We start from the raw sequence: 21757 nt of genomic DNA, 5'->3' as shown, positions 1-21757 counted from the left end.
TTGAATGACAACCAGAGTAGGTATGTTTCTCCTGGCGGGAAGCATGTCCCATGATTGCAAATGGTCATGTGAACAAGGGCATCAAAGGGAGCCACAGTTATGGAACAGGGCCATCAAAAGTGCAGTGTTCCTCCAAATACAGATGGTAGCAAAGGCACCTTACATCAAGTAATTGCTCTCCAATACAGAAAAGTCTTAAATTTGTGAGAGATCCTGATGATTTAACAGGGAATGTTTGTGTTTTCCTGTTGTTTACAATTTTACATGGTTGGTTTGAAAAAATAGAGGTGTGAAAGAATCAGACCAGAACAGAACATACTGGTGACGTCACTGGCCTAGTACTGAGCTGGTAGAAGAACTCAAAATGGTATGGACATGCAGTTTGTAGTGACAACCAAATGGTGGCAAAGATGGCACTTTGCCTTAGTCCAAGGGGAAAAAGGGGGTCATGAGTGTGGCAGAACAACGGCTTGACCACCTGAGAGAGGATAATTGGCACCTGAAGATGCCCTCAATCAGAACAGGTGGAGACTAGTGAAAAAAAGGACAAGCTCAAAATCCAATTAATTAATGTAGAAGGTGTGAAGAGGCTCACCATGCACTGCATAGTTCACGCTGTCACATTGTTTCTTGGGATTTTCAGTTCATCGCTAGTCCAGTAATATCCCTATTGTTTCAGAGCGCCATTTTTTTTCCACAGTTCCCACATTAAAGACTATATGGCCAGTGATCCCTAACTGCTGCGTTGATATGTGTTATTTTGAACTCTTCTGCCAGCTCAGTACGATACCAGTGACTAATCTGTGACTTTTTTTGTCCCCCTTGCATACCTGTCTTAATGAAACATCCCAGTCTGGTCATTCTGAACTCTTCTTGCCTTTTGTTTATTCCATACTGGTGTGACTCCTAGATGGCACTTCTGTCACAGTATCTGAATAAACTAAACTATCAAGACACCAAAAACACCACCTGGACCCCTACATAATGATCTTCCTTTGCTATATGACTTTGTTTTATTTTTTAAATAATCAGATGTCTGATCTGCCTATTTTAAGTCCTTTAGCAGCATAATAGTAGGTAAGGTGTGGTTGAAATAGATTTTCATCTCTTCACCGACTCATTTTATTCTAATTGCTCTCCAGTTTATAAAAGTACTGTACATTACTTCTGATATTGTGTAAGGCATCAAGATTATCCTTGACATAGTCTGCAATTTAAAGCAAAAAGTGAAAGCTTGGAATGGACAAAAATACCTCTTTTGACTTCTGCTGTAAATCGACTGAGTCCTTCTTGAGCTTTTCCTTCTCTTTCTCTAGGTCAGCAATGGCTTTGCGAAGGTCCTCTGCTTCTTTGTTGCTGTGAAGTCTTTGCACTTCTAGCGTCTCGACTACAGTTAGCCTCTCTCGGGTGGCCAGCTCTGTTTCGTGGAGACGGGTGCTTATTTCATCAGCTTGTTTTTTATACTTCTTGGCTTCCTCTTCAGCTCGGCTTTGAGCACCACTCAGCTCGGTGACTTGCACCTTCAATTTTTCTGCCTCGGCTATAATTTCCAGCTGTCTTTTCCTCTCTGCCTCAAGAGTCTTTTGGAAGCCTACCGTTTCCTCCTCCAAACGCTGCTCCATCTGCTTTTTATCCTCTAGAAGTTTCTGGGCTTGTTCCTGAGCAAGATCTTTCTGTCTCTGCAACATCTCTGCCTCTGCTTTGAGCCTGGAAGCTTCTTGGATGGCCTGCATTTTCTCTTTGAGCATCTTCTCTGCAAGGGCCCGCTGCTGATTCAAGTCAGCTTCAGCAATCTGCCTCAAGTGTGCTGCTTCTTGAGCTTCTATGCTGAGACGGGCAGCTTCCTCAGCCAGTTTTTTCATGTTTTCTGCCTCTTCGGCAAGAAGTTTCTGAGTGCTGTCTTTATCTTTTTTAATCAGCCTCTGATTTTCTTCCTCAATTCGGATTTTCAGTTTCATCAGCTCCTCCATCTGGATGCGGACCTTGAAAAGCTCTTCCTCCACTTGGGTCTTCTGTTTGACAGCATCAGTAACTTCATCCTTGAGGCGGTGCAGTTCATCATCCAGAACATGCTTCTGGTTATCGGTCTCCTCAAGCTTTAGCTTAACTTTAGTTAATTCTTGCTCCACTTGGGTCTTCTGCTTCAGAGTTTGCTCAGCCAGCTTTTTGTGCTTCTCCATTTCAGCATCTGCGAGCTGCTTTTGTTTGAGAGCAGCAGCTTCTGCCTGAGCTCTTTTAGCAGCCTCGAACTCGGCCTCTTTCTTCAACCTTTCTGCATCCTCTTGGGCCTTGGCTTGTTTAGCAGCTTCAATTTCGGCAGCTTGCTTCTGACGTTCAGCCTCCTCCGCCAGTTGCCGGCAATGAGCTGCTTCCTGCTCAGCTTTCTGTTTAGCAAGTTCGGCTTCTTCGGCCAAGCTCTTTGCCTTGTCAGCTTCCTCTTTCAGTAGATCGTTGGCAGACTTTTCTTGCATCCTGGTCTGCATGAGCTCTTGTTCCTTCCGCTGCACCGCCACGATGTGAGCCTTCCCTTCTGCCGTGATGCGCTTCTGTGCAGCCTCTTGGGCCAGCAGAATCTGCTTCTCAGCCTCTTTCTCTGCTAGTTCTTTTTGCTTCCAAGCTTCTTCCGCTTTCTTCTTTAGACGCTCCACTTCATCCTGAGCGGCTTTGCGCTGGCGAGCAGCTTCTTCTTCAGCGGCCGCAATCTTCTTCACCTTCTCCTCTGCCTCTCTGCGCCTGTTTTCTTCATCCACTGCAATTTTGCGGAGCTTTTCTGCCTCTTTCTCTGCTTGTTCTTTGCTGTGCTGAGTCTCTTCGGCGATGTTTTTCAGTTTGTTCAGTTCCAACTCGAGGTCCAGTTTGCCAGCAGAGGCTTTCTCAAAGTTGATTTTAAGGATTCGAATCTCTTCCTCCACCAGCCTTCTCTGTTTGAGAGTTTCATTTACAATGACCTTTTGTCTTTCAAGTTCGGCATCAGAGGACTTCTTGAGATGATTGATTTTCTCATCGATATCCTGTTTATGTTGCAATGCCTGCTCTTCCAAGACCTTTCTTTGGTAGGCTTCATCTTCTGCCTGTCTTCTCAGGCGCTCATTTTCAGCTTCTTTCTCTTTCAGGGCAATTTCGGCTTCAGTTTTCAAACGGGTAGCTTCATTTATGGCAGCCAGTTTTTCCTTCAATATTCTTTCGGCTTCAGCTCGCTGTCGAGCTGCTTCCTCCTCTGCTAGCTGCCGCTGCTTCTTAGTCTCCTCAGATATTGATCTCAACTTCATTGCTTCCTCTGCAAGCTCCCTCATCTTGCTGGCTTCAGCTTCAAGGAGTTGCTTACTTTTCTCAGTGTTGGACATTGTTTCCTGCTCAGCTTTGGCCTTTATCTGCAGCAGGATCTCCACTTCTGCTCGAACCTTTGCCAGTTCTTCTTCGAGCAGCTTCCTTTGCTGCACTGCCTCACTGACCTCTTTCTTAAGGCGATAAAGCTCTTCCTCCAGCAATGACCTCTGCTGTTCACCATGGTCAAATTCTGCCCTTAGTCGGATGAGTTCCTGCTCAGCTGAGAGTTTCTGTTGGGCTGTGCCTTCTGCTAATTTCCTCTGCCTCTCCAGTTCTTCCTCTGCTAGATCCTTTTGTTTGAGGGCAGCCTCTTCTGCTTTGGCTCTCTTCTTGGCTTCTCTTTCAGCATTCTCCTTTTGTTTTTCAGCATCCTCTTGAGCTAAGGTCTTCACGTGAGCCACTTCTTCTGCCTGTAGCCTTAATCTGAGGGCCTCGTTGGCCTTCTGCCGCCATTTCTCAAGCTCCTTTTCTGCATTTTCCCTGGCCAAGTTGGCTTCTTCTTGTTCCCTTTTGAGACGCTCGGCTTCTTCTTGTAGATGCGTAATAGTAACATGCTCCTGTTTTAGAGATTGCTCTAATATTGCTGTTTTCTTGGCAAATGACAAATCCCTGCTTTGGATTTCTGCTTCAGAGCTTTTCTGAGCTGCATCTTGGGCCAGTTTAATTTGACGGTCCTTTTCCAATTCAGCCTGTTTCATCCTCCGTTCCGCTTCCTCTGCTTGCATCTTCAGCTCCTCAAGATCCTTCAGAGCCTTTTGCTTCTGACGGGAAGCTTCCTTTTCTGCATCTACTTTCCTCTTCAGTTCCTCCTCAGCCTGGCGTTTCTTTTGGGTTTCTTCAGTTACCTGTTTCCGAAGTTTTTCGGCTTCATCTTGGGCAGCTTTCTTCTGCCTCTCTGCCTCTTCTGCTCTCTCCCTCAGCTGTTTGAGCTCGGTCTCAGCGCTAGACTTCTGCTTGAGAGTAGTCTCTAGCTGAATTCTGACCAGGTGAATCTCTTCCTCAATCTTGGTGCGGTGGAAAAGGGCTTCCTCTACCTGTTGGCTCTTTGATTTGATCTCCATCTCCGAGTTGCTCTTAAGTTGATGAAGCTCCTGTTGAATGTTCTGTTTTTGCTGTTCAGCGTCAACAGCAACCACCTCTCTCTTTTGAACCTCTTCTTGCATTTTAAGCTTCAGCTGCTGGGCCTCTTTCTCCGCCTTGGCTATAGCCTTGGCATGGGCCTCAGCCAACTGCTTTTGCTTTTCTAACTCTGCTTGCATATCTGCCATTTTTTTCCTCTCCTCCTCTTTTAGTTTCTCAGCTGCCATCTGTATTAACAATGATAAAAAAAGAAAAAGCAAAGAAAAAAAAGAAAACATGATTTTGCTTCATTTCATTATAATGAGAAAACGAAACTAAACTGAACATAAATATGCTTTTAAAAGTATGCAGTTAGGACCAACATGAAAACATATGGATAACCAGCACCTCCTTGTCTCCTGAACAATGCACACAGTATGGTTGGAGACATTTATTATAATGTTGTGTATGAAAGACAAAAACAAGACATTACTCCACATCACTTAGTACAGCTTTGATTTGGATGGATACATGCAATTAATGCTGGTCACGGCTTCTTTCTGGCACACTTTGGTAGCAGGTCTATGCCCCTAATATGCCAATTCAGGAAGATGAAAGAAAACAACATAATAATAAATGAATTATAATATGAGTTTAACATGTGTGCTACAATAAACACATGTACATACTATGAAGCATGGATCAGAGGATGGGACTGACAGCTCAAAGAAGAGCTGCTTAAAGAAGAATCCACAGTGATGAATGGAGAGAGGATTCATACATTATAGTGTTGGTAGACAGCAACTGCCAGGGGGTTGTAGACAATGTAACTTTACAGGCTACACCAAAAGATGATTACCATTAAAGTGACGCCATAGCTAAATGTCAAAAAGCCAACAGGTAGCAAGAAAGAAGTCCTCAGTGGGACACTGCTGCCAAATACAGAGGGCACATGGATTGAAATTACTCAGCAGCTCGTGTTCTTTTGCAATGATGAGCAGGGTCTGACATGTTCCTTTTGGGACACGGGAGACTGGCAGGAAGCCAACAAAACTACTTAAGGTGGGAACACTGGTAACCTGCTGACCATAATGAAACAAAAGGTGTCCCTATGGGAATACTCCACTCAAAACGTATATTTTTAATATGATTGTTACACAGTGTACTTTGTAGTGGTTGCTGAGAAATTTTTTTTATTTCATATTTTTAGGCAGAATGGAGAGAAAGAAGTTTATAACATGCTGGCCAGTGCTGTATAATGGCAAACGATGTGAAAAACATCAATTGAAAAAAAAATCTAATGATACTTATGTTGCATAATCCACATGTTTGTTATTCAGTCACTTGCTGAAAAGGTGTGAAGCAAATTATATTTTTGGTAAAGTACTGTTAAATACTTATTTCCGGAATTATCAGCACATCAGTGTTGTGAAGAATCCCAGTACTGGCAAAGTGAAGAAAAACCTAAAATTTAAAATGGTACGGTACCAGCATTTTAGGATTTTCTGCACCAGAAGTAAACTCAGCTTTCCTCTCAAACCCTCATCCATCTGTACCCTCCCCCCCCACCATTCCTTCAACACTCGATAGTATAAACATGTAGATTTAACAGAACAAAATTATGGGACCCCCCCCCCAAACTGCTTTGACATGAGCAGAGCTTCACAGGAGAAATAAACCCCACACACACATAAACAGTAAATCCAAAGCTTCACAAAATGGACTTTTTGACTCTCCTCTACCCATCATTCATAAAGAGCCCCGTCTTCAATTTTGAAAGTCCTTCACATGAATGTTTGGGTTTTCCGTTTATGTACTTGCTGCTAATTCTAAGAGTAGTTATTTCACTATATTTGAGCAAAATAAGCATTTGTTTTACACATTCTGAGCAAGCAATTAGATAACGGACATGTGGATTATGTGATACAAGGAATGTGAGATTTCTTTTTCTTTTTTCCATGGGAGACTTTCTTCCTTGAATTACGTCATTAATTTCTTACTCTCTATTCTTCATGAAAAAATTGTATTACATTTTTTTCTTGACCACCCCTACAAAGTATAAAAAAAAATAAAAAATTTGTGGAATATTCCTTCAAGTATTCGATGGCAACACACCTTCAGTAAAACTTAACAGGGTAATGCCAAGGAGTTCTCTGGGGCCTTGAGGGATTTGGTCAGCTCTCTGCGAGTTGCCCTGTGGCTTCTCATGATGGCTGGTGCCCTTGGAGAATCTTCTTCTGGAGCACCTTCTCTAATGACATGGATTGCCTGTCTCTCTTTAGCCACCTCCATTTGCCAGTGTGCAATGGTCTCTTAACAGAAGGACCAAGACCGCACCCTCCTCCTTATCTATGCCCTTTCTGTACCTGTTAAATACAAGGGGTCTCAACAATAAATACGTTTTAAATAAAAAACAAACTGCTGTATTATCACAAATAGGACAGTGTGGAGTGGAGGTTAGGACTCTGGATTTTAAAACCTGAGGCTGTGGGTTCAAATCCCACTACTGATGCTGTGTGACTATGAACAAGTCACTTCACCCTCCTGCGCTCCAATTGGGAAAACAAACTAAATGAAACCAACTGTATCTTAGAAGTTGCCTTGGATAAAAGCGTCAGTCAAATAAGTAAAGGTAAAAATAGTAGCAGCAGCAGCGAAACAAGCTCACATCATATATTTGTCAATTTACAGATTATGGAATGGGATATGCCCATTTTACACTAATGCATGTTACTTTATTTGTGGTGATTCCACTGTTCAACTTCCCGAATAACACCAGTGTGCGCAGAAACAATTGTTTTTGGCACACTACGTTCTGTTAAGTGAGGACATTCTGTGCTTTAGTTAGGTCATGAAAATGTAACTAGACATTCTCTAAAGAGATGTGATTGTATTTTTGAGACCCCAGTTTATGTACCTATCTATACTTATCTCTCTCTATATCTATATTAATCTAAATATAGGTATAGGAAGAGACATCACTTTCTGACATTATAAAGGTTTTGATTAGTCATGCCAAATTATTAAAAGTGTAAAAATAAAAGCAAATATTTGATATAAAACTTTCTGTCTACTCTACTTTACACCTCAACAAAGTCACTTAAATATAAACTTGGGTCATTTGCTTTTGTTGGAGCCTCAGTTTACTCCTTTAATAACTTGAGAATGAATTTATATTCTGAATAGCTAGAATGTTTGTCTTTAAAAAAAAGACTTTAAATGTATATTAAAGTTCTGCAAGTTTTTTCAGATAATAATGGTAATTCTAATAGCTTATCTGTGGAATATTTTGTTATCAACACCCAAACCAAAGCAGTTTATAAATTTCCATTTAAAAGCTACTCTGTGCATGGATGGCCTTGTTATAATAATAATAATAAAAATAATAACTAAAAATTGCTATTCAAAGCTACACAAAGCACATTGCATAGACCACCAAAGTGCAGCACTCACCTGGCCATTTTTGCACTGGTAAGATCGCCATACTTTAGCTATTTAATGGTGAAGGGGTGAGAGAGAGACAGGGGGATCATTAGGGGGCCAGAATCAACAAGACCATGGTGGGCAATTTAGCCAGGACTTTAGGAGAGCACCCTACTCTTTTTCAAAAGAAGCCCAAGAATCTTTAATGACCACAGAAAGTCAGGGCCGCAGTTTGAAGTCTGATCCCCATTACAAAAGTTATTGAAATTGTGGCTGTGGACTTGATGCGTCACTCTGTAAGGAGGTCACTGCACTTACTCAATACAGAGCTATATTTAAATTAGGGTATATATAGATTAGGTACAAAAATCCATTCATTTTCCAACCCGCTGAATCCGAACACAGGGTCACAGGGGTCTGCTGGAGCCAATCCCAGCCAAAACAGGGCACAAGGCAGGAACCAAACCCGGGCAGGCTGCCAAGGTACAAAAATGAATCTGATAAAGTCTTATTTAAATTTTAATAAAATGTCAATGTATTTAAATTTAACTAATATCATTATCAATTGAATTAAAATTAGAGTGGCTTTTCCCGAGTGATTTCTTTCCTATTTCTAGTTCCATTTTTTGCATAAGTGCCCCTGGATCGATTTAAAAAGGTACGTACAAAATAGAAAGTGACAGTTCTGACTAATGGCAGTGCACTTCATTTGCGTGATTGTATTTTTTTTGTACTCCAATGTGAAAAGACAGACACATAGGCATGCAGGTGGCTTGTGTGAATGATATACCATAGGTCATTTACCTCTTTAACTTCCAAACAACACAAACATTCATCATGACAAAGCACTGGCAAGCAGTTTAGAGAAGCAAAAAAAAAAAAAGAACAAAACAAAAAACAAAAAACAAGGATTAGAAAAAATGTCAGAGTTATAACAGAAAGGAAACCAACAAATAAAGCATTAATCATGAAAATAAAAATAGAAAAAGTGAAAGAGGTCAGTCTGAAGCATACGGGTTTTTGGTCCACAACTAAACAGAAAGCATGCCTCATTGCAGTGAAAATGTTTGAGTGTCCTTGCAGGCAGTGTGGGTGGAAGTCGTGCCAAAGCCGCTGCCCACGATTAGGACAGCTCCATAATCACTAGTGCGTTATTTTCCCAATATTTTTAAAACAAAGCAGCCAGGGGATTTTTTGTGTTGGTTTTTGTTTTTGCTGTGGATCCATACAACAGTACATCGGATACTGAAAAGAATCTTGTATGCTTCAGGTTGATGAAATACTGTACTAAGTGTCTCCGAGACGTGTCTGTTTTTCACGCTTGTACAGCTTGTAGGAGATGAAGAGACAGACACTGCTGAGCAATGAAGGGTGTTGAAGAACAAATGTTTGGTCTCTGAAGAGTCTGGCACATTTAGTTCTTAAAGAAGAATTACAAGCAAATTCTCCCCACAGTAGATGGCAACTGAGAAAGGTTCACATAGCAGGGAACAAATTAATTGAGAAAATTTGTTTGCTGTCATCTAGTTTAGCATCTTTTGAAAGGAACTCTTTGATGTACAACAGGAAAAAAAGTGTGTATAGGAAAATAAGAAAATATCACACTAATCATTTACTGTCACCTGTAAATTAAATTACTGCTGAATCTCATATGTACAGTTTTAAATTCTGATAAAGTGGAGCAGCTGTAATCATACAAATAAAAAATTAAACGAATAGTACAACCATTCCCCACAAATGGGGACATTAACCCTATCTTGATCACATTCTATTTTAACATACTGTAGTAGCTGACCTCCTAGAAGGACACACTCTTGTTCTGCCCAGTGAGAAAAGTGAACAAACAAAACTTGTATTTAACGATACTGTCTTGCAGGATTATCAAGCAAGTTAAAGCCCAGCCCATCAGGATTAGCCTAGAAATTAAAACTTTTTTTTTATTGCCATGCAAAGAAATCAGCCAACATTTTAGGAGCACGTCGACATGGAGGAAGAAACGTGATTTTTAACCAGCAGTATTGGCCATCCTGACAGCACCACGTACCTCCTCTTGTTCCAAGCGTCGCTGCGTTTCAGTGATGAAAATGATGTATTGGCTAGTCAGAGTCATCAGCTCACTGTAGCGTGTCCTTAGATTGACATACTGAAAAAAAGGCAAGGGAATCAGACACAGTGCTTTAAATAAGGCTTGCTGAGAAATTCCAACATCTACATTCCAAATGATGCTTTTATCCAAATGAAATTACAAATCAAAGGGAAAGAGAACAATGAATTGCAAATGCCTGTGTTGCCAGCATGGTGGGTTAAATGACTTTCTGCATATCACACAGTAAGTTGATTGTAGATACTAAACTGTCTGCCTTGAGTTAAAACATCCATTACTTTATTTCCACACCATCACGGTGTGTTACACTGTATTTTGCAATCATAACAAGCACTTTGGTGTGAGGACAAGCACACAGGTCAGTTTGCGCAGGCATCTCTCTGTCATTGTTGTGTGTGTGCATTCTGTATGCCATATCTGACACTCAGAAGAAGGTGCTGCTGTTCTTCTTCTTCTTCTTCCTCCCATGAGTGGCCTCTGCAATGCACTCTGTGCTTACCTGTTGCCGCTGAGCTTATCTTTTCTTCCATGTCACTCTTACAAGCAGTTTGCTGCAGAAAGACGTGGACCCCGATTTGTAGAGGTTTCCACAACCCCAGTACATGTGCATCACATCATAATTTTTTGAGTATGATCAAGGTACTAGCCCCAGTGGTTCATGAATAATTGTGTGACAGAAGGACGCAACCTTTAGCACTATAATAAAAACTGGCTATTCTGCATAAGTCACTGGTTTAGGAGATGGACTTAGAAAAGGTATACTAAACACTAAAGCCCAGAAAGTTATTCACACCATCAGAGAAGTCAGGACTCCTAAAGCTGTCTCTAGTGTATCCTATATTTCTGTTATTTCTGGAACAACACTCAAACATTCCCTTACAACAAGGCTAAAGAAAACAAAATCCTAAATCCGCATTAAAAAAAAAAAAGATACACTGCTACTTTCCCATTTACAACAATGTGTGTAAAATCCATTGAACTTGAATGAAGAAAATCTTGAATCTTAAAAATTCCTAAAGTAAATATTTTTTCAAATCTGTTATTAAAAACATGAGAACACTTATGCCACTGAGCATTAAGTCTCTCCTTAATCATGCCAGAGGCTAACTTTAAAGCTGATAAGTTAGAGGTGGAAGTAAAAACACTGGGAACAACATTAACCATTAACAGTGACACCAGATTGACAGGGTACCGCAATCAAATTACTAAACTAAGGGTGGTGCTAACCACATTACAAGCATCTGAAGAGCGTTTTGGATCGGTATTTGGTGAGGCCTTAAAAATTGTGCAAAAGTCTCCCTGGATAACACAGAATGTGTTATGGGAGTGTCCTGTTTTTTTCTATACAGCCAGAAGGCCAATATTCTGTACTTGTTTCTCTTGGCACGATATCCTTCATGAGCCTACATAAACCAGTCTTAACTTTCCAATCCTTCCAAGCAATATCAACATACTCAGACTGAAATTCTGGGCTTCTGCCAGATACATTAAGGAGAAGTTAGAACATGAAGATGCTTGCCCTTTTTTAATTAAGTGAGTGTGTGGTCAAAGATAAAATGTATGGTGACAGACCATGTGATTCTGTTCTAGTTCACTGGGAAATGGCTATGAAAAAGACTTATCTATTAAAACAAAGTGCAATCAGAATTGAATCAGAAAAAGATCAGAAAATAAAAGAGAATCTTTTGGTGAGTAAGTACCTAAGTAGCTTCAGTTTTTGAAACTACCACCAGAAACTATACATGTACATCTGCACAAATCAGATGGTTTTATTGAGATGTTGTGTGTGTTAGAGATTGAACATTTGGCATCCACATATATATTATACACCCACCTCCTGGATGACGTTGTCAGATGCAGACTCAACTTTGGGTTTTTTGACAGGTGAGGCAATGGGCTCTACCATTGCTTTGTAAGTTACTAACTGCAGCTCATAGTCCTGTAAGTACAATAAACAACATAAGGATTAACAAGAGCTTTACTGCTTTTTGAAGAAGATGCCTGTGCTATTGCCATTTAAATGAGCAACATCGAGTTCATATAACTGAGGATGCTGAAGGTATTACCAAATAATAAATGAATACATAAATACATTCCTAAACTCATTTGGGTCATTGGGAGTGAAAGCCTATCCTAGTAGCACTTGGCATAAGGCTGAGCAGGGCTCCAGTCTATCTCAGGTTAGGTAGGCACCAAATTACCTAACCCACATGTCATTGGGTATCGAGGACCTAGGGAAAAATCCATGCAGATATGGGGAGAATATTCAACCACCACTTAGTAACTAAGTACAGGATTCAAATCCAAAACATTAAAGCTGAGAAGCAACAGTGCTTACCACTGTGCTGCAAAAATAGTAAATGATTTAAAATAAATGATCACTGAAGGAAAACAAAATTCAAGACAGGTTACTGAACATTTCATTTGTACCTTTATTGCATCAATATACCCTTTGGCATATTTCTGGCACTCGTCCACTTTATCTTTCTTCTTCTCTATATCTTCAAGTAGTTTCTGCCAAAATAAAGAAATCAAGTCAAAACAACACATGACAGTCTTCATAAATTTAACCATGCGTTAAAAATCATGTAAATTTACATTTAAAGATATTTCAAAATGTATTTCAGGATATCTCAAAACATATTACTGTATATTTTACCAACAATAAATTCTGACATGTCTAAAATGCACTTAAAGAAATTATAACATTGTGTCCAATTTATTTCAAGATATATGAAAATGGTTGCTGTATCAATACAAAGACTGCATCAGTTGTTGCTCTCTGGCATAAAACCAAACTGCTTATCCCCTATGGTGGTCTCTTCCCTAAGCCTTCTCTCTATAACTCCTTTCCAGATTTTCATCATGTGTCACAACAGATTTATCCCTCTATAGTTTCCGTAACCCTGAAATTCTCCATTCTTTTTATAAAAGGGCACAATTCCACTGTTCCTCCACTCCTCTGGTATTCTCTCCTGTTCATAGATCTTCTGCATTAGATCCCACAATTCATCTTCTCCCTGTTCCCTAACTCTTTATGGTTTAGTTTAATAACTGTTAATTACCAGTCTAGTAGCTAAGGCATTGGGGCCTTAAAAGTTCTGCTTCAATTACCACCACTGCCCCCACTGTGTGGCCCTGAGCAATTCACTTAACCTGCCTGTACTCTAAGTGTACAACTATACTTCACTGTAAGCCCACATTTGTAACATATTGGAGTCATGCTCACAATAAAAGTGGTGCTTCAAAAAGAAAAGGTTGCTATTATTGCTTTGTAAATCAATTTGAATACATCCATCTGCTAACTACACAAGCAAATGTGTGAGAATTAACAACAAACCTTTTCCTGATTAAGCTGTTCCCGTAATGATGCACTGTCACTGATAGGAATGGCTTGAATCTTCTCCTGCCGCTTCTTTGCATCATTGATCCAGTTGATAAGCCAGTCATAACTTTCACGATAGTAGCTTAACTGACGGCCAAGCTGCTCCAATTCGCGTTGACGCAGGTCAATCTGAGTAAACATTCCCTGCCAACGGTCCAGAAGACCAGTCACACATTGGCGGTAACGGTCCAGGTCAGCATCACGTTCACTGTGGACATGGGACATCCGCTCACTGACAGCTGATGCCTTAGTCAGCTCGTCTTCCAATCCATCAAATACTGGCTGCTGACGTTCTGCCTCACTACGGGTTTTCTACAGGGACACAAAATGAAAGGCAAATTGAGATGCAAAGGAAATGTTAAAGTACACATAACAAGGAAAGAATACCAAATGACATTTTGAAGTGATTAGACACATACCTGAAATGGAAAATTTCTCAATGCTTGACATTGTTACTTTTCTATAGCTGCCCCATTGTTGACTTGAAAAACTGAATGCTAAAAGTGTTTAAATGTAATACTCACTGGCATCTCAGAAAAGAAGTAGAACACGGCCATACACAGAATGCATCAATTGCATTTTCGTAGTTTAAAATTTTCTAAAATGTACCTGGGGCAATACCTAACCTGGAAGCAGTGCCATCTAGCTCTGATATAACTAGGCCATACATTTGGAGAATACATTAAATGAATGCTTTTTTTTGACAAAAACCTTTGCATACTTCTCAAACAGCCTCAGTGTTACAATCACTCCTAATCCATTAATGGTGATACTTGGTGTACTCCTGGATGGCATTAAAGTGCATATGGGTAAGTAGATCGTAATAGCTGATACCACACTACCACCATGCAGACCTGTCCTTCTCAACTAGAAGAATCCCAACTCACCTTCTGTGTCTCAGTGGATAAGCAAATTAAACAAAAAAAATCAAATTCTCCCTCAGAGAATATGTCCAAAGCTTTCAAAAAAAGGCAAGAATTCATTATTATTATTTTAGAATAATGAGCATGCTTGTGCCTGTGATTGACTCTCTTATGTCATTAATTGTTTTATCATTTTTAAAACAGATGGGTTTTTTCTTTTTTTTTTTTTTGCCTGTGCCTTTCTTCTTTTTCTCTTTGTCTTGAATCTTGTTTTGCTTTGTTTTACGTGTTTTTTATTTCTTAAAATTTCTATTTCTCCTTTGTTTTCTTTTTATTTATTTTGAAGTAAATGGTTGAGCCTATTATGCTATTATTATATGTTTTGGCTGTGTAGCATACAATTGTAATATTCTGGTATTGGAAAATTAAATATTAAAATCAATTAAAAAATAAATCTACGGTATACTAAAACGCTAAGGTCTGCCCCTCAGAGGAATCTGATGACTCTGTTTGGCTTTGCTGACATGATCGAAAGAGAAGTGTGTGTGAGACGCATGAGGAACAGTAAAGGTGTAGGAGGCACGCAGAGAGTCACCTTTAAAGATGTCAAGTGGAAAAGTGGACAGGAGGCGAGCAAGGTACCTCAAAATGACAGAGTTTGAGAAGTGGACTTTACAGGAATGCACTCAAAAAAGGAAGCACACACAGACGCCGAAGAAAGACGCTGAAGGTACCCATAGGGCAAAAGACAGCAAATATATTTAGATTTATTCTATTACCTTTAAATTTACAGGTAAAATGGCTAGTAAATAAAGAAAAAAATCAATATATCAGTCATTTCAGAACCTTTACAAAGACTTTATATTATTCATATCATAGATAAAATCTCTTGACTAATTGATTTAGGATGCAGGATCCATGAAAGTTATGTAGTATCTGTGGATCCGTGTAAAATTTAACTTGGGTAAATGACAATGTTTCTTTTAAGGAAACACCTTTTGATTGACACCTTCAGATTACAGTGCATTCCTGAATTAAGTAGTTCATCATATATGAGATAATCCAGCAATTTTCTAAACCTACCAATTCTAATATTTGGTAGCAGGATCAAGAGAACATTAAATGTTAATAATACTCTGGAGTCCTACTTCAAGAAATTAATCAGACAAAGGCCAGACAAGAAGTGGCCCTGAATATAAATTCTGTTGCAGCATAAACCAGCATTCACATTTACAGCCCTGCAGTAGACAGTAAAAGTATTAAATTAAAAGAAAATTAGGAGAAATCACAAAGTCAACATAATAACCCAAAGGATGAAACCATGAAGATGTGAAATTAATAAACAAAGTTCAGGACGTGAATCATAGGTTTTTTAACAGGAATCTGAAATCTCAGACGACTGAGGGAATGTGCTTGCTAACCTTTAAACTGTCACAATGATTGCCATGGTACCTGGTGTAAGCTGGGAAACTTCTGTCCAAGAGTCTATAGATCCCAACACATTGCCTCAGATAATTTATTTAGTAGAAGCCTCTTTTAATTAATTAAAGGCTTACAGGCTGTAAAAATCTTTTTATCTTTATTGATGACAGCATATTAATTAATTAGTAAAAAAAAAATATTTTTTTTTGTGGTTACCTTGAGCTGAGTCCGGTAGACTTCCAGTTCTTTCACATCAGCAGGCACACTATTCACCTGTCTCAGTTGGTCTTCATACTTTTTGACCAGTTCCTCTGCCCCTTGTGTGCTTCGGATTACCAGGTCAATGGTTTTCAGCCTATTTCATATTTTGGCAGAGACAGAAATGTTTAAAACATTCAGTTTTTCAGATAAGAGTGTAATAAATATTAACCAGCGGGGGCAACCTACTTGTCAAGGTAGATGGAGGACAGGCTGTAAACACGATCCATCTTCTGCAGGGTGACATCAAGTTCAGAGCGCAGGACAGGAGCAGAGCTGGATGGCTCTGATGAAGTCAGCACGGCCTCTGACTTCTTACTAACTGTGTCCAGGTTCTTCTTGATGCCTTCCAATTCAGTGTGGATTACCTGCAGATTAAAGGAACAGTGAAGGTTTCTTTCAGAGAGATAATAAATTCAAGACAGGTTTTGATCCTAATAATTCCACTATGCTGTTTCTCATTTTTTTCATTACTTCCCACCTACATATTAAATCTTTAAGCACATGTTTATCATGAATTGATTTCATAGTTAAATCCAATAAAATGCTATTTTTTATCTTGCTCTTCTTAAATCACACCTCACTTCTCTGAAAAGAGTGGACAACTTGGAGGGTTGCTTACCTTCTGCTCTGTGATCCTCTGTGAACAGTCTTTTAATGGATCTTTGTCAAAAGGCATTCGAATTTTATGGATGGTGCGGGACTCACAGCCCTCCAACTGCAAGCGGATATCTTTGATCTGGGAGATGAAACTCTTACATACAGATTCGTCTTGCTCACCTGAAAAACAGTAACACAACAATTATACTTCATTTCATGTCATGCCATTTCTTATACAATTTACTGGTAAGAGTCATGGTGAAAGTGAATTCATATTTGTAGTGACAGAGTTATCTTACTAGTGCTCATATTGTAAAATAACAGAAAAAGTGTACTATAGATGTAATGCACTACTGGGAAGAGTATTCTATGGAAAGAGTTACGCAAAATAAACCTTTTTCAGTGTTGCTGTATTTCCAGTGTCTAATGCATACCCACCTTTTTCTAATGTACGGAGCAAATTGTCATAGTAATGAGTGGACTTGTTGTAGTCACTCTCTATCTGCATGCGATCGTCAGCACCAAACAGTTGAGAATCTTGACTGTCACGCATAAAGTCCTGGTAATGCAACTCCAAATTACGCATTATTAGCCGGTACTCTTCTGGCTTCAGGTTCTTAAACTGAGAAAGATAAACAAGTAATTAAAACACCATTATACAATGCAATTTTTACCGTATTTCCTTTATTATTGTACATTTTTGACACTGAATGTTTTCAGGTCTTTAGTCAGTATTTAACATTTAGATAAAGAGTACCTGAGTGAAAATTATTTTTTATTTATGTCATTTATTGAATGAACAAAGTTATTCAACACCAACTGTCACAGTGTGAATAAGTAATTCCTCCCTAGTTAAAACAACCCAATTAAAGAGATAGTTAAAGTCCGCTGATTGCACCCAGCCGGGTTTGAGTACATCCAGCACTGTTCAATATAAACTTCACTTCACTGGACAAAAGCTTCTTGCCTCCATGTGACATTCACTCTGTAATGTGCTTTCTGTGAGAATTTACAAGAACTATGAGAAGTCAACTCACCTATTTTTACCTGGCAGTATTACCACATTATAATAATAATAATACATTTTATTTATATAGCGCTTTTCCCATGCTCAAGGCTCTTCACAGAGTCTTAGAAAAAAAAACCAGCAGGGTATATGTAACATGGGATACAAATGTTTTCCTGAATAGAACAATGAAACAGATAACAAAGCATTAAATAGAATAAAGAACAATAAACCAGAGTAAAATACTACATTCAATACTAAAAGAAAAACTTAACAAATAACCTAATTTGTGATATAACAGACACACAAATTATCCTAAGCACCTGGACAGACAGGTAAACTGAAAGAAAGGGCAGAATGTTAAGTTAAGTTAGAAGCCTTCTTAAGTAGATGAGTTTTAAGTTGTTTTTTAAAAGAATGAATGGAGTCAGCTGATCTAATTAATTTCGGGATGTCATTCCAAAGTCTGGGCGCTATGGAGCTGAAGGCCCCGTCACCCATAAAGTGCAGGTTAGTGCGAGGCACAACAAGGTTACCAGAATCAGAGGACCTTAGTGGGCGGACAGGAGCCTAGTGAGTTAGAAGGTCACTGATGTAGTCCGCTGCAAGGCCATTTAAAGCTTTGTAGGTTATTAATAGAATTTTAAATTCAATCCTGTAAGACACAGGGAACCAGTGAAGGCGAAGCAGGATGGGTGTGATGTGCTCGCTGTTGCTGGTTTGAGTAAGGATTCTTGCAGCAGAGTTTTGAATCAACTGGAGCTGTGATACAAGATTAGAAGAGGCACCTGCCAGCAGCGAGTTACAATAATCGATGCGGGATGTGATAAAAGCATGGACAAGTTTCTCAGCATTAGAGAAGGAGAAGAAGGAGCGAACACAGGATATGTTACGAAGGTGAAAGTAAGAAAGTTTCTTAATGTGGTTTATGTGGGCCGAATAAGAAAGGGAGGAATCAAAAATGACACCAAGATTCCTTGTATCAGAAGAAGGTCTGATGAAATCACAGTCAAGAGTGACTGAAAAGAAGCTCAAAGTAGCGCTTTAGTGCCAATTTGTAGGAGTTCAGTTTTGTTGCAATTTAATTTTAAAGAGTTCTGCTCCATCCAGGTTATAATTTCACCGAGGCAAGTTGTGAGCTGAGAAAACTCTGATGAAGTTGTACTCTTGATATTGAAATAGAGTTGAGTGTCATCTGCATAAAAATGATAACCCAGTCCATAGTTACGAATAATATGGCCAAGGGGAAGCATATAAATAAAGAAGAGAAGAAGGCCGAGGACAGAGCCCTGAGGAACTCCTTGTGTGACTGGCGCTGAGCTGGACTCTAACAAACTCTTGCCTATCAGTCAGATAGGACTTGTACCACTGGAGGGCGATGCCAGAGATACCCAGCATGTTCTCTATTCTGGACAGTGGAATGTCTGACCTGAATGTCAAATGCTGCACTGAGGTCTAACGGAATTAATATGCTGGTTTGTCCAGAGTCTGCTGCCATAAGCAAATCATTGGTTACCTGAAGAAGAGCAGTTTCACAGCTGTGCAGCGCCCTGAAACCAGACTGAAAGGGTTCCATCAAATTATTAGAAGGATTTGCTTGATTATTACATGCATTCACTATCAAGGCTTACTCACCGTAATGATGTTCCAAGATTGGATCTGCTGGATATCCCGAATCAAGTACTGCCAGGAAAGTAGGCTTTTCATGTCAATGTGCAAGTGATGCCACATAGCCAAGAGTCTTTGGTGGCTTGAGTCCAAGCTTTGAAAAAATAAAAATTAGGATATATTTGGTTCAAATTTTCCATTAAAACTTCTATCAGACCTGACAAATGTTGTGTATGCTAAATTATTTTAATTATTACAGTTAATTTCAACAACACTTAGTTCAGTTCAGTATTAATAATCACTAAGTAAAACATTTATTCATTTAATGAGTGGCAAATTTCTAAGTCGCAAGATTAAATAAATATAGTAAAAATATGAACTCCAGACTAACAAGCAGATACCAATAGTTTATTTAGTGACTGACTAACAAAGACAGTTGCATTATTCTACAAAACAAACGCATGATTTAGGCCGATTAAAAAGGCAGACTCAGTTGGATGCACTCTCAACCTGCTGAAGCTAGTGGCAGAGGACAAAACTGGTGGCCATTATAAACAATGCAGCACTTCCTCTCTGTGACACAGCAGCACTAAAAACATTTAGCCATTGGATTATTTAACAAAAGTGTGTCAAGAAACTCTAGTGGGGCTCCTTCATAATTTAGGGATACACCTTTATCATGCCTCACTGTGACTGTGACTGCTCTTTAATCGTTAGCCAAGTCATGAGGTTTTCTTCTTATTGTAATTCTTTTGTGCAATTTGTGAAATGGAGGGAAAAAATACACACAGAAAAATGAACACGAAAGACAATAACTATGTCATGTTCATAATAAGATGAAACTTGAGATTTAATTTTTAGAAGCTTTTATATTGTTCTGCATTCTAACATTTTTCTGAAGATTTCTATTTATTTTAATGATGTATTCAAAAAGATGCCACAGTGATACAATGAGGAGTGCTGCTTCTTTACAGATCCAGTGCCAGGATGTTGTTTGCATGGAGTTTGCATATTCTCACTGTTACTGCATGGGTTTTCCTGGCATTTCCTCAGAGACATGTACATGTCAACCCTGAACTGGATTAAGTGGACTTGAATGCTATCTTATGATATATTTAAACATAACCTCTGACATAAAACTTCTTAAATTGGGAAATATTAAATTATTGTCTCTTTTTTGTTCAAATTAACCAAATCACTCTGTTTTTGTAAATAATTCTCATGCGGTACTAAATATGCTCTATGGTGCAGCACCACTGACACTTAAAGAATCAGTGTGAACTTAGAGATTTCTATTATCAGCTACTCACTTGCCAACAGCATCAAGGGCTTCTTTGTTTGGAGGTGGAACAACAAAGCAGACAGATGGAACCATGGCTTCATTGCCTGTACTATTTAGAACCTTCCACTTGTAGGGTTGTGAGTTATTTAGCAGCACACATTCATCCCCTTTATGAACAGTGATCTAAGAAAATTAAAATTCAGTTAATAAAATCATATTAAAGCAAAAAAAAAACATTGAATACATTATATATATAGTATACTAAGACTTGGCTTATCTAGACTCCTGAATATCTACATGTATATTTAAAATCAACATATTATGTACAGTATAGTATACTGAGACTTGGCATATCAGACTCCTGAATATCTACATGTATATTTAAAATCAACATATTATGTACAGTACAGTATACTGAGACTTGGCGTATCAGACTCCTGAATATCTACATGTATATTACTATACTTACTTCCATCTGTTTGAAGTCACATACTGCCTGGATAGGTAATTTGCCCCTGAGGGCATTGGCTGGATTGCGGGGTTTAAGTTGAACGATGGCTTTGGCACGTTTGTTCAGTCCTGCTAGTTGGCCTTTGTATTCACTTAGCTGCTCCTTTTCATCCTAAAACATAACATTATAATTCAGGGCTTTGGCGGAACCTGTTCCAACAGCACAAGTCATAGTATCACCTATTAACATGAAGGAACTGCATAAGAAAGAGTGGAGTGTCCTCTTCTTTCTTAGGAGACTACAATCCTTAAGTGGGTAGTGTTATCCTTAACCAGTTTTATTAATCGGTGACAGCCAGTATAGTGTGCTGAGCTGGTAACATCACTTCAAGGGAGCCCCGCTGAATTGATAAGATAATTAAAAAGGGCAGGATCATGCATGAGTCGCACTCTCAAACCCTTGATGCAGAAGAGAAAATGAAGACAAAACTGATGGCTATTACTAAAAATTCTGCACATCGTTTGAATGACACACAAGTACTGAAGGCTTTTAGATAACAAATTATTTAACGAAGGGTGTCAAAAAACATTACTGGGACTCCTTCATATCTATGCCAATAGACCTTCATATTGTTTTATTATGACTGCTCTTTTACCTTTAGCCAAATCAGAAGATTTCTTCTTTTGTTTCTTACTCTTATGTGTATTTGAGGGTGTGGTTGTTGTTTGTTATATTTCTTGAGCTTCTGTAAAAAATCTACGGTAAATCTCTCCTTTATCTATATATCTCTTGCCTTAAAGCATATCAACATATTTCAAATAAGTACATTTTATACTTATTCAGTTATAAGGCATAAGGGGTCACATTTAAGTCATGTAATGCAGTACTCTAAGTAGAAATACAAACGTGAAAGATGAAACTTTTTTATGAACGCACTTACTGAGCTGCTCTCATTTCTACTACAAGATT

The 21757-nt window shown here is 38.9% G+C and overlaps 1 protein-coding gene across 11 annotated transcripts in view; it reads right to left on the bottom strand.

Moving 5' to 3' along the window:
• Positions 1-21757, bottom strand: part of pleca (plectin a) — an 828744-nt gene that overhangs the window by 17750 nt on the left and 789237 nt on the right. For all 11 annotated transcript variants that reach the window (XM_051935602.1, XM_051935603.1, XM_051935606.1 and 8 more), the window contains 12 exons: positions 20807-20959; positions 20366-20520; positions 19083-19209; positions 16880-17063; positions 16464-16621; positions 16031-16209; positions 15800-15938; positions 13254-13610; positions 12344-12427; positions 11748-11852; positions 9854-9952; positions 1254-4634 (listed from right to left, as the gene is read on the bottom strand). In XM_051935602.1, coding sequence (XP_051791562.1) covers positions 1254-4634; positions 9854-9952; positions 11748-11852; positions 12344-12427; positions 13254-13610; positions 15800-15938; positions 16031-16209; positions 16464-16621; positions 16880-17063; positions 19083-19209; positions 20366-20520; positions 20807-20959 — 5121 coding nt within the window. The remainder of the gene's footprint in view (positions 1-1253; positions 4635-9853; positions 9953-11747; positions 11853-12343; positions 12428-13253; positions 13611-15799; positions 15939-16030; positions 16210-16463; positions 16622-16879; positions 17064-19082; positions 19210-20365; positions 20521-20806; positions 20960-21757) is intronic.

The sequence above is a fragment of the Erpetoichthys calabaricus genome, chromosome 13 (assembly GCF_900747795.2).
Source record: "Erpetoichthys calabaricus chromosome 13, fErpCal1.3, whole genome shotgun sequence".
NCBI lineage: Eukaryota > Metazoa > Chordata > Cladistia > Polypteriformes > Polypteridae > Erpetoichthys > Erpetoichthys calabaricus.
Note: the sequence above shows the minus strand (reverse complement) of the source record. Positions and strands in the feature narration are given on the sequence as shown.